This window comes from Chiroxiphia lanceolata, chromosome 2 (assembly GCF_009829145.1).
Source record: "Chiroxiphia lanceolata isolate bChiLan1 chromosome 2, bChiLan1.pri, whole genome shotgun sequence".
NCBI lineage: Eukaryota > Metazoa > Chordata > Aves > Passeriformes > Pipridae > Chiroxiphia > Chiroxiphia lanceolata.
In genome coordinates this window covers 16,970,578-16,984,035 of record NC_045638.1, presented here as the reverse complement: position 1 = coordinate 16,984,035, position 13,458 = coordinate 16,970,578, and the positions used below count along the sequence as shown (strand labels likewise).

Sequence of the window (13,458 nt, the reverse complement as noted above, 5' to 3'; positions counted from 1 at the left end):
CAAACCAGGGAAGGTGCTATGAAGGTGCTGTTGTGACAGCACACCCGTGCTCTAGGCAGACAGCCAGGTGCTGCTCCCACAGCACCATGGGCATCCACCTGTGGTGTCAGTTCCTGCCATGGGACCCTCGTAAGGTCTGTGAACATCTGCTGTTGGGGGACTCGCTGATGCAGCAGGACCAACCCTACAGTGGACAGTGCTACTCCCTGTGCTGGTGGGGAGCACTCTGCAGTGCTGGGGTCTCTATGGTGCTTTCCGTGCTATCCACTGAGGTGATGCAACGTGCTGGGCTCCTTCCCGTGCCCTCGGTGGAGTGCAGCTCTCTTCCAAGAAATTCCACTCCACCTTTTCCTCCTGGGCACACTCCCATTTTTAATTACGTTTCAGCACCATCCATTTAGGGTGCATCCCAGGTACCTTACATTCCCACCAGAAAATAAAAGAAGCAAGGCCAGTGATAGAGGGAAGAGTGGGATTAAAAAAAGGCCAGAGTGACTAAAGAAAGAAAATAAGTAGAGGAAAGAGAATGGCAAATGCTGCTGGTTAATTGGATCTGACCTTATACAGGAGACTCAATCTCCCTTTTCATTTAACAATAAGAGAAAAAACTGCTTGATGCATCTTGTGATCAAGTCTGAAACTTGCAGGAAGAGAAGGTAGCCAGAGCTCATTCAGTTAAAGCAGAGACCACATCCAGGGAAGAAGGAGTTTGCTTGAAGATAGTTTTCTTTGATTAGTAAACATTACTGTTCCAAAACATTTGGTTTTTTTCAGTAATTGTTTCACCTGACTTTTGCCAATGTGTGTATGTGTGTGTGTATATATATATACACACATATAAAAATAAATCAGAAAAAATAGACTATTCATTTGTGCTCTTTGCTTATGTACAATATGGGGCTACTTTCTGTCATGCTGTTGTAGCTTGGGAGCATTTCTGAGAGCAGCACTTGCCCATGGAGAACCATGACAGTTCTACTGTCCTGCATGCAGGCTGCACCTTGCCAGCCAGGAGACATTGCTAATCAAAGTGTATATTCAGGAAAACAATTTGAGCCTTCCCTTTATGTCTGGGGCAAGTGGCGTTTTGTTCTAACCTCAGTGCCCGTCTGAGATTTGTTTGTTTGTGAACATCTCTCGAGCTCCAGGCATGGGAGAACTGGTGCCTGTGCTTTAAACCTGCTGATAGCGATTGTTTGTTTAGCTGTTGTCTGAGTGTTGTGAACACAGAACTGCTTGCTCACAGAGGTGGCTGAGTGAAGCAAATAGTGAAGTATACATAGAAGTTAAACTTCAGACCATGTTAATTGTTAGCACAAAGAAGTGTTTGTTGGAGTGGTGTGCTGGGGTATTTTGTTATGTTGTGCTTATGTTCCAGTTACAGTAATTGTCTAAATTGTTGTTGTAAGGGCTAATATTAAGCACAGTTTTCTAAAGATACCATAGCTTCCGCAGTGGAAATGTTTTACTGGAGAGGCTACTTAAGAAGTTATCATTTCATCTGCTGTTAGAATCTTACATAGTATAAAACTCCATAACTTGTTTTAGGATAGCAGTATTACCCAGCAGTGCTTCTGAAAAGCATAACTACTGTCCTGTCCCTGGTATACCAATGTCCTGAGTCAAAACAAAAATCGAAACAAAGAAAACTTCAACTACAACAAGCATTTTGTCTTTTTAAAGTGTTTTTCCTCTTGTTTATGTAGAGGTGTTGACATTCCCTGGAAGTGTGAAATGCATTTAACCAACAATGTGTCTCTTCTCTTTTAGATTACAGAAGTTTGTGGAGCTAAGCATGTGGGTTATTTTGGTCCTGCTCAATTTTATATTGCTTTGAAGTTAATTGCAGCAGCACAGTCAGGGTTCCCGGTACGGATTGAGAGCATTAAGAATGGTAAGTAGCAAATTTTGCTTGCAGCACTGTGCAGTTGTTTCTCACTTTCTTTAATGCTTGCCAGCTCTCCATGGTGGTTAACTTTTTATTACGTGTCTATGAACAATTTTAAGGAACAGAGAAAGAGTAGAAGGTAATGTTACATGCTCTAAGTGACTGGTAGAAAATTGCAGTGAATTTACATGTATGGCAGAGCTGAAACAGCATCCCTCTCTGGAAAAGGCATTGCAAAGGAGTTGCACAAATGACAGCTGATAACAGTACTGGAGATGCATTTCTTTCTCACTTTCAGCTTCTGATCTTGACAGCTGTCCAGAGTGAGAGCAGATAGCTGCTTTGAGTGGAGGCATGTTGGGGATATGGGCAGATCAAGGAGTCCCTCTGTACAGGGCAGCCTGTAACACTCACCTGTTTTAGCAAATAATCTTGCAGAAATAAATGGATAATGGTGACAAAATCATGTTTCTTTGTATGAGTAGGTATGAAAATGTGTATTAAGTGTATTTTAAAACATCTTTTTTCTTCCCAATGAATTGGCAATAATATTAAATGTACCATTTTTGATGAAGAAGACCTTTTTTGAAAGAGGCTTATCAAACTCAAGTGATGAAGAGACAAAGCAGGATCCTTTTAGCTGCAGAACCTTGGTGGCAACTAAATGGAAGGAACTTCATATTCTTGCCCTGGTGATGCATGCTCTGCCTCAGCAGGGCTCAGTGTCAAAGCATGTGGCTATTTACCTGAGCTTGAACAGGTTGGAACCCTCAGCTCCCATATCTCAAGTGGGCATTCAAACCGTGCCCTGAGGCTGTGCTCTGGACTACAGGGTGTGCCACCATCCTGCTGAAAGAGGGGTGCAACTGGTTCGAGATGAGAGGGATGGTTGGAAAGGAAGGACCTACCCACAGCCTTGCAATCAGGTCACTGCTCCCAGCAGTTTCTGCTCTGCTGTCCCTGGTAAGGGCAACAAAATGTAAAACTCACGTTCATTACAGGGCACAGGGAGGGGGTTCCCAGGTCTGCCGCATCCCAAGGAGGGAAAGGCAGAATGGCAAGCACATGCAGACCTGTGTGAGCTGAGCTCCTGCAGTGCCGAGTTCCCGACCAAGTGGAGAGGATCAGATGCAGCTGGTGCAGTTCAGTTCAGTGCCTTGCTGGAACAGGAGTTTAAACCAAGGGTGAAGAGGAGCAGGCGGGATTTGTCTGTCAATTTTCCTTACAGGCATCTTGTGCGCTCTCTTATTTCATTACTGTCCTTTTTAAGGATGTTAATTAAAAAAAAAAAAAAAAAAAGGCAAAAACCAAAACCAACCTCCCCCCGCAACTAAATTAGAAACCTGAACTAAGTGAGGTTTACTGTCTATGTTTTACAAGTCCAACATCTGCAAATAATCCACAAATTTGAGTGAAAAGGGGTACTTGCAGTCCTTGTATTGATATCCTGCTTACTTACTGTTTCAGTACAATTTCAGTAAAAATGCTTCCAGTGCTAATTACATTTTCTCTAAAAATATATGAGTGCCTTTAGAGTGGGGTGAGTAACATGTACCAAACTCCAACTGATTTCTTTCTCTTCCTAGTAGTAGCTGTAGGTATAAATGATTACAGAGGTGATGAATGGCTTTGCTTGGTTTTGAGCTTTCCGTTAATTTTAATTGTATTGATCTTTCAGGGTGACTGTGCACAAAAATAAATGGTGTTTCTTCAAAATAATTAGGAATTGTCTTAAAGAGTGACAAAGTGTCACTCTCCTGCTCTGCACAGCAGACACAACATGGGACCTTTTGACATGGTCGTCTCACTAGGCCTTGGTGTGATCTCTGAACCCTACCATTTTTAATTTGTTCCTTTCATGATGGCAGTGTTCAGGATTCTGTGATCCTGACTGATTAATTCATCAGTCCCACAGTTTCTGTGGGAAACTATTCTTTTCATTACAGGCAAGGTTTTGAAGGCAGGAAATGAGTTTGCCTCTTGCTTTAATAATGTGCACAAGGCTTACTTCTTTCTCTTTGTATAAAGAGATTATATATTAAGCTGTACATTAAGAATGTAGTTTTGTGTAACATTCACATTTTTATTAAGACATAAAATAATCAAAGGAGTTCCAAACTTAATAATGTTACAAAATATAAACAGTAGTCTTTTACAGATAAATTTTTCATTGGTTTTGCAAGACGATACTGCTTAAAGTGGTTCTCATGTTTTGTAGTCTCAATTGAATTTTTCTCTCTTTTAATAAAGAATTGCCTTTGCCACGATTTATGGCGCTGAAAAATGACACTGAAATACGTTATGGGACTCCAGCAGAACTCCATGGAGTTAAATTTCAGGTTCCACATGCAACTTTGGAAAAAAATTCCTACAAAAGAACAGATGAAGGGGACAAACAGGTAACAGGCTTGTCTTCTTCAGGCCGATATATCATTATGCATCCTCCTTTTGGGTCAGGTCCTGTAAATGGTTACACTCACGTTGTTTTTCACCAGTTTTTGAATGAGAAATGAAATGAACTCCTTGTGTACAAATGATCACCATCGTGTCTGTATTCTGGTTTTGATGCATCCCGTTTACTTCCCTGAAGAAAATTCTCTGTATGAACTTGTATAAACCTGTCAACCCTGTAAATATTCTGTGTAAATTCTTTCAGTGTTGTTCTCCTACTTAATCCAGCGCTGTTTCTTGCAGAGGACCAGGGAGGAGCAGCAAATAGAAGTCTGTCTGTGAAACAGAACAGGAAAGTGAGTGATATTCCATGGCCAGTACAGTCCTTAGTCACTACAGAAATACTCAGCTGGAGAAGAGATGTTGAATCATGAGCCACTATTTTGGGGTGGGATAAGGCCCCCAGGTTTTCTTTCATTCTAATGTCCCCAAAGAGTAGTCCAGAAGAAATCTGCTTTTCTTTTGTCCTCAGTGAAACATTTTCCCAGCATCTCTTGTTCTAAGTTGGCAGTTTCATAAAGCTGTCCAAGAGAGGTTAGTATGGCCTGTACTTAGCAGAGTTGAGAACGCTTGTTCAGGTACTACCAGCTTCACAGTGCTGCATAATTTTCATAAATATTGATTTGTATAATTTTCCCCAGGCCCAACACTTTCTCCTCTGGTACTGTATCAGGTCATGTTGTAAGTGTCTGGTAGGAGCACTTTATCTTCCCGAAACGTGCACACACATTTACCACACGGTGCGTTGGCGTCAGTAACAGCGTTCCCTGAGGTCAACCAGCAGGAGTGAGCTGATGACAAGATACACAGGTGGAATAACAGGATGAGGAAGAAGAACATGTGTGCCTATCTATCTGTGTGTACTGACACTGAAGCAGAACACTACCCTCAAACCCTTGGCTCCATCTGTATTGTTTGTGTTGTGTTTTATTTTCCTCTTTATTCAGTAAACTCTTTCAGGATTACATCCTCTTCTCGAGCAATCTGAGTAAGTCAAAGGAAAGAGAAAGTTTTAGGATAGTTTACCCAGTGATACCTACTGATCCACAGTGTTTAAAATACCTATTCAGAGATTTATTTTTAATTTTTTGTATATTTTTTATATGAAAAATGATCTGCACAACGAAGGCACTCACACTAACTAAATACGTAAATTCAAAGATGCCCACTCACATTGAGCCTTCTACGTGTACTTCTTGAGACATCTTTAGAATTAAAATATCTTGAGCTGGTCATTGTAAAGCTTTGCTATAGCACTACCATGCTTTACTCCCAGAAGACTCAGTACCAAAGTCTGTCTTTCCTATTTTATGATACCTGTTCTTGGAAATAAAGGGCCTGAGAATACCACAGCATTTGCCTCTTCTTTGTCCATCATGTTGTACACCTTTGGATTGCTGTGCAGCAGGATTTTGTTGTTTCTTACATCTCATTTTGTGTTGGTGTGTTTTTGAAATAGGAACCCAAGTCTCCTCCAATGTCTCCAATCTGCTCACCTCCTGCTTCTCCATCTACTTACCAGAGAATACCCCTAAGTTATGGATATGGTAAAGCAAGAAGTGGGCTGGAGCAGCAGCATGGAGGTAGGATAAAAACTGCAATGCACACTGTATGCAATTCTTTTTGCCTTTTTTTTTTCTTTATCAGAAGTAGCTATATTCCAAATGCAACTGACAATCAGCCTAATGATTTTAAAATTTAATTAGACTTTTGTTTTGGAAAATGATTTGATCTACTTATTTTGTCTGTTCGATGCTGTCTTCCTATTTCCTTTCTATTAAATTAGATATGTGTGACTTCTCACAAATGCTACTACCTAATCTCTGACAAGACTATGTGCAATATATCCCACTGGCAGAGAGCTTGAAAGTATTGTCAGAGTGCATGATGCTTTTGGTTTCATTAGAGGGAAAGAAAACCTCATTTCAATAACCACATGTTAATTTTCAGATTGAAAGTGAACCTTCCTTTGCAGGAAAGGATAATAATGGCTCTGGTTTTGTAACAGAAATAATAATAGGACATGAATATAAAATCAGTGCAACTTAGGCAATACAGACAAAAGGCACTGCATAGTTGCGCAGTCCTTCATTTTGCTGCCATCAGAGGGGGTGGCAAAACATTCTAATAAGAGAGTAATGAGGCAGAACGTTTTCACTATGTCTTTAGAAGCTCCTATTAATAGTAGGCATCTGTGAACTCCTAATTGCAACATATGGTAACCAAGTTGGTGGCAGAAGTAGGCATTGGTGAATACTGACCCTCCCTCATCCGTCCTGCTTTAGGTTAGTGTTTGCAGTGAGTGAAGAGTGGAGCATGCTAGTCCTTCAGCTTTTGTCCTTGTTTATATTATACATCAGTGGAAAAACAGAGCTATTCAACCTTGCTGTCCCAAGTGACAGTTTAGTGCAAGAACTACTGGCTCTTCCTGGCCTTTAACATTAAGACCCTTCCAGTTTCCTGAAGAGCACTCCAAAGGACAGGACTGGAAGTTTCTGCGTAGCATATGCATGAGAAGTGCTGTGCCACAAGGCTGGGCTGGACTGTACTGCAAGTCTGCCCCTAAAATTGGACAGCATGTCTGAAGGGCAGCCCTTTGCACTGCAACCATGACTATATATGTTTTTCTTGATAGTTTTGGAAGTGTTTCGTGCTAGCAAACACAGAGCAGTGTGGCCTTGTGCTTAAATCTCCTCTCCAAGAACGTCTGTATGTTTCCAACTTTCCTTCCTTTTTTTTTTTTTTTGTTCTGAAATTAGTAGTTACTTGTACAGAAATAAAAATAGATACCAATACAGGATAAGACCACTTAGGAAAACAAGGGAGTTACGGTGTAATTTTTAAGGTCAGCCTGAGCTCAAAATATTCAAGATTTTTTGGTCTCCTTTTTCATCATGAGTCTTTAAGGTTCTGACTATCTAATGCAGACTGTCTTTGTGGTAAATTTTAAATAGGGTGGCAGCAGAAGTTCTCAGGTCTGCAAGGGTTTGCAAGTGAGATGTCTTTTTGTTTGCATACTTGCCCTATTTTTAAAACATTGTTCCTAAACGTGCTGTTGTGTCACCACTTACCATATTTGCTGCGGTGAAGCTTAAGCAACTTATTTTAAGAAAAGAAGTAATTGTTACTTTTGTTCACTAACTTTACTTCAAATAGGTGAAGTGATGAGTCATGTATTTTGATTAGGGAAGGGAGAGGAAGTATATGTGGAAAAATAGTGATTTGCTACTTGATAGCATTGTCAAAGCATATTTTTTTGGCAGCTCGATTGAATTATTTGTTCTTATTGGTAGTGCATTCTTGTGCTTTATATGGCTACAAGTATATAAAAAGTATAAATGCAAAAACAGGCTATATAAATATGTATTTCAACATGATGAACAGCAATTTCTGTTACCCAGTAGTATATAAATGACAATGTCTCAGTAATGTATGGAGAAGAATGATGCAACGTAAAAGACAAATATGTAGCTGGAATTTTGTTGCAGAAGACAAAATGGGCTTTGATACTGTGATATTAGGTTTGCTGGATAGATGCTTGACAAAATGGACTTTGATGCTCTGATACTGTGTTCACAAGCTGCATTCTTGACCTTGAGGTATTTAATTATTTCTTTTAGCCTAGTAGAATTTTTTTGATTATCCTTTCATTTATATACTTATTTTAAATGGCTGTAGCTCCTTATGAAGTCAGGCACTCTACTCACCAGCAAGATGGACCATCATCAGGGAATTATGGAGCCAAATCTTCACTCACCTGTTCAACTCCTAAACGGGTAATGAATTGCACATTTTTCCTTAGTAGTGCTACTAATAAAACAATAGAGAAATTAAAAAAAAATAACAAAACCAGAAGAACTCTCACTTTGAAAATGGAAAGTGTTCTCCATGGTGTTTTTAGAGTAGAGACTGAAGTATGCTTTTTTAGTATATGAGGAAAAAAAGAGCTGATGGGATGAAGAAATTAAAATAAATAATCAATTAAATTGCTAAAGGTAAGTCATAATAAAACATTTTCATTTAAGATACATGAGGTTTCACAGAGATTCCTGCTTGATTTAGAATACTGTCTGTAACACTTGCACAGAATTATGGCCTAACATTCTTCATATTTTGGTTTCTTACCGCAGATGTTAAATTGCATCTCAAACAGAATAGATTAATTTCTGGGCATTTGTTTGCTTTTGTGAGATGGGTCTTATGTTTTCCTGCTGGTTGCAAAAGCAGATCTTTCTATGTTTCAGTGTGCCTGCTGTGCATTTATTATGCAAGCAGGTAGTTTGCCCTAAGGAAGGGCAAAGCTCTCCTGAACTAGAGCTTTTCCTGAATAAGTGAGACTCAGACTCTGCTTTTTCCTCAGTGCTTAGCACTTCACACTCACAATAAAATGTCATCCAAGCCTCCGGAAAAGATCTACAGGTAGTGTCATATAATTTATGCTAACTTGAGTTGAAATTGGGTGTATTTGTGTAGCACTTTGAAATGAAAATTAGTTTACAGCTTTATGGTGATTCTTGTTTCGGGGATCTTTTGATGTCTTTCAGAACTGGTGTTTTGCATTTGATTCTTAGGAAATAGATATGTCAGAGAAAGGGTTTCAGAGCTCATTGGAGCCTGGTTGTTGTTCATTCTTGCCCTCACTCTTAGTGAGTATTATCATCCAGCCTTAAATACAGAATACTAGCCTCAGTTTTAACAAATAAGTAGCGGGATGGTAATTAGTATGACCATTTCTGCTTCTTGTCTTCTAAAAATAAAAACTAGAAGAGTGTGAATTCTTGAGGTTCCCAGTGCCCTTTTGGTCCCCTGCCTGTGGCCGGTGCCAGTGTCCCTCCCTTCAGTCTCTTTCAGTGGAGCGGGAGCAGCAGGATAGCAGCACCCACTACTCAGATGACCCTTGGAGGATAACAGAGGAGCAGCGGGATTACTACATTAACCAGTTCAGGTCCCTGCAGCCCGACCTGAACGCCTTTATTTCAGGTAATTTTTACCAAACACGGTGCATGTCAGGTAGGGGGACCAGGCTGGGAGGTGAGAAGTGTTAAGTAGATAAATTCTTTTTTCTTTCTAGCAGTGGGTTTATAAGAGTTGGTTGTGTTTCCTTTTTGAAGGCAGACTACTCAAAGAGCAAACCATTAATGTGGCCATTACACTTTTTTTCCTAAATATCATGATTTTAGAGAAATAATTACATCTAAGGGAGAAGTGTTAGTGATTTGGTAAAAATTAAAATGAGCTTTCTGTATTTGGTGCACTGTATTTTTGGATCACACCTGCAGTGTATATTGAGTTGAAACACCCTTGAGGGTTGTGCTTGCTTTCCCAGCAAGTGTAGTGTCTATGTGATGACAGTGAAGCATGCAGTTCACTGTCCTCTGTGTTCAGGCCTGAGGTTTATGGCTCTGAGGGGCTGAGATTTTGACTTTTAGGTAATTAAAAACCAATCCTGGAGAGCACATGCATAGTAGAAGTATTGTTAAGAGCATGTTGAGATGGCATTTCTGTCTTGAATAGAAGGATCAGGCTGCTGGTGAGAGGTCACTGCTGGGTACAGACAATTGGTGTGGCAAGGAAGATGTCACAGGTTTTAACTTGTGGAAGTTTTAATGAGCTATGCTGTATCACTGGGGTTCAGGAGGCCCTCATGTATCACTGAGGTTCAGGAGGCTTGGATCTAGCCTCAGTTAAGTCTCCTTCATGCAGTTTGCTTCAAAGAACAAATGGTTTTTCAATGTTAGTTCTTCCCCTGATGGTTGTCCAAGGGGAAGAGGACTATAGTCCTGCAAGTCTGTACTTTTGTTTCCTTATGTTTTGTGAGCCCATATCCAGGAAGGGCTTTCAGGATACTCCTGAGAGCCTGTGCATATGGGATGGTGAATAAGTGGATTTGTTAATTAGAAGTATGAGAAGGGCTGCTATGGCAGGGTGAGTGAGGATGCCTGCAGTAGGACAGGAGCTATGTGCTATCTGAATCTTCCGTGGGTTTTTTTTGTTTTATTTTTTTTTCTTTCTTTGTTTCTTTCTTTTTTTTTTCCACCATAAAATTTGAGCCACAGCAGGGAAGAGTCATGGTTGAAACAGCATCTTGGGAGAACAGTGCAGATGCTACAGCATTGTACTGCAATACCTGTGAGTTCTGGGTGAAGCAGGGCTGTTTGTGTCTATTAGTTCATCACTGGTGACATACTAATTATGCTGGTTAGAATTACTAGTACTAAAGCAGATTTTCCTTTATTTATTTTTCCCATATGGAGGGAATGGAGAAATGAGGTCAACAGCTCTGTCTGGCTTTCTCTGTTATTTATTCAGAAGGAGACAACAGTTATATTAGCATTTGGTTGATCTGAGTGTCTCTCGGATGTAAATTAACGTTCTGCTTCTGGTACAGCAGACCTGGTAAAAGGTAAAAATTTGGTGAATTAATTTCTAGTGGCTGATAAGGCATGCTTTCTCAACAGGTTCCGTAGCAAAGAATTTCTTCACTAAATCAAAGCTGCCCATCCCAGAACTTTCTCACATCTGGTAAGGACTGTAATAGTGTTGGGGATGTGTATCCTGGTTTTTTAAAAGACAAGAGTTCTTGTTAAATTTTAAAAGTGCCTGCAATTATAATTATTTCTCTTATCTCCAGAATCACTTTGAGGCCCAAGCAGCAGGGTGCTCATTGATCTTCCTGACGCACTTGTTTTCTGGAGAGATGTTGGCCTACTCAGCAGGACTGGGAAGGTTGAACAGCGAAATAAATGAGTGCTGTTCTTAAGTGTATTGTAAGCAGTGTCATTATCTCAAAGAACTGACGTTTTCCATGAAATGACACGGAGGAGAAGCACCTCTGGAATGTTTTAGATGTGTTGATGGCTTTATGTTTCTGTCCCCGTTTGTTCAGAGGAGGCCTAATTAAACAACTGCATAATTCATCAGTGCTTTTCTAATGAACCAGTACACTTACTTTTGATGAGCTTATTGAGAAACAATTGTGGATGGAACTGTACATGATAAAATTTGACAAGGATTCTATTATATTTTCATAAACAACATGGTGCTTTGTAATTCAGTGTCATCCTTGCATCTCTGATAGGAAGAATAAACAGTTTTAAACATGGATCAGAAATGCTGATAGAGGTTTTATTTTTATATATGCTTTTTTGAAGAGAGATGAGAAGAAAAGCTTGCAAGAGCCTAAACATCTGTCAGGGTCAAAGGATATGTCTGGAATCTTTTCAAAGCGGATTGTCAGTTGTGAAAATAAAAAAACAATTGAAGAAACATAGTGTTGGGGGAAGTGAATATTGGAATTTGAGATTACTTAAAAAGAATGGATTAACCCAATATGTTAACGAAACGCATTTTATTTTTATTGCTGACGCAATTTGTTTTCTGTGCAGAATTTCAAGAAAAGTATTCCTTTCTAGTAGATAAGTATATTTTGTGACAATGTGATTTATAGGTTGTCTTGCTGTGTTAAACACATGGTATGTCTCAGTCTTTGTCACTGTAAGCTCAACAGCTTGAAAAGTGCTTGTTACTTTCAAAGAGCAAGAAGTTATGTTAATTTTAGACCATAGGCTCAAGATAAAATATGACTCAATTCTTGCAAAGAGTTAATTTATAAAATTGAGTTCTTGAACTTCTGAAGTCCAGCTTTAGTGTTTGTGAAGTGTTTTAGATTTAGAGAGAACTGCTTCAGTGAGAAGCTAACAATAATATTTAAACTTGTCACGAGCATTAATTTAGCCCTTTTCTTAAGACTAGCCAGTGGTGCTAAGTGACCATTGCTGAAATCCATATTGAACTTTTTCTGCTTGAACTGGTTTAAGATCCTGCATGAATTGGCCAAAAGTGCTTCCAACCATTGAAATGTTGATTTCACTCTTGGAAGAATGTGCGCTTGCAGCTCAGGCGGCCAGCCATATCCTGGGCTACATCAGAAGGGAGTGGATTTCGCACCTCTGCTCTGCTCTGGTGAGACCCCACCTGGAGTACTACATCCAGCTCTGGGGTCCCCAACACAAGAAAGAAAGACGTGGATCTGTTGGAACGAAGTCCAGAGGAGGGCCACTGAGTTGATCACAGGGCTCGAGCATCTCTCCTATGAGGAGAGTCTGAGAGAGTTGGGGCTGTTCAGCTTGAAGAAGAGAAGGCTTCAGAGAGATCTTATAGCAGCCCTCCAGTATCTAAACATAGTCCACAAGAAGGCTGGAGAGGGACTTTTCACAAGGGCATGTAGTGATAGGACAAGGGAGATTGGCTGTAAGCTAAAGGGGAGGGCAGGTTTAGATTAGACATTAGGAAGAAATTCTTTACTATGAGCATAGTGAGGCACTGGAACAGGTTGATCAGAGAGGTTGTGGATTCCCCATCCCTGGAAGCATTCAAGACCAGGCTTAATGGGCTCTGAGTAACCTGGTCTGGTAGAAGGTGTCCCTGCCCATGGCAGAGGGGTAGAACTAGATGATCTTTAAAGTCCCTTCCAACCCTAATCACTCTCTAATTCTCTAAGTATAGGTCGTGTATTTCATGTTCTGCTATATACATACCATCATACTGAATGGTATGATGTGTAAAAAAAATGTACTTTACTGAAAAAGAAAGAAGTGGCAATTCAGTATTAGAAAATTAGCTGGCTTCATCTTCTCTGATACCAATGTGCAAATCAGGGTCAAGTGCAAATGACAGAGATGCTTGTCTTGTGTTAAAATATCCCTTCTCAGAGTTGCTTTTTTGTCTCCCTTGTGATGGCACACGTACGTTTCCCTGAGGTAACAGCTTGGAAAACATGTGCTGTGCCTGTTGTATCCACAGGGAGCTGAGTGACGTGGATTGTGACGGGGCGCTGACACTCCCGGAATTTTGTGCTGCTTTCCACCTTGTAGTTGCGAGGAAGAATGGTTACCAGCTGCCTGAGACACTGCCGGAGACGCTGCTGCCCGAGTACCTCCAAGCAGGTAATGCTCCTGCGGCAGGTCATGTCCCTGTAGCCATCTCAGAAATCCAGCATCTGTGTAAGACAGGTTCACTTTCCTTCCTGGAATGGGCTTCTATACTGTGTAGTGGTTCTCTGGCTGCTTTTTAAAGCATGCTGTTGTTAATTGCTGAAGAAGTGTAATATATCAAAGCAC

The 13,458-nt window shown here is 40.3% G+C and overlaps 1 protein-coding gene across 4 annotated transcripts in view; it reads left to right on the top strand.

The window, feature by feature from the left end:
- Positions 1–13,458, top strand: part of REPS2 (RALBP1 associated Eps domain containing 2) — a 92,898-nt gene that overhangs the window by 32,470 nt on the left and 46,970 nt on the right. For all 4 annotated transcript variants that reach the window (XM_032678911.1, XM_032678912.1, XM_032678910.1 and 1 more), the window contains exons 2-8: positions 1,771–1,894; positions 4,139–4,287; positions 5,799–5,922; positions 8,018–8,115; positions 9,181–9,319; positions 10,798–10,861; positions 13,142–13,284. In XM_032678911.1, coding sequence (XP_032534802.1) covers positions 1,771–1,894; positions 4,139–4,287; positions 5,799–5,922; positions 8,018–8,115; positions 9,181–9,319; positions 10,798–10,861; positions 13,142–13,284 — 841 coding nt within the window. The remainder of the gene's footprint in view (positions 1–1,770; positions 1,895–4,138; positions 4,288–5,798; positions 5,923–8,017; positions 8,116–9,180; positions 9,320–10,797; positions 10,862–13,141; positions 13,285–13,458) is intronic.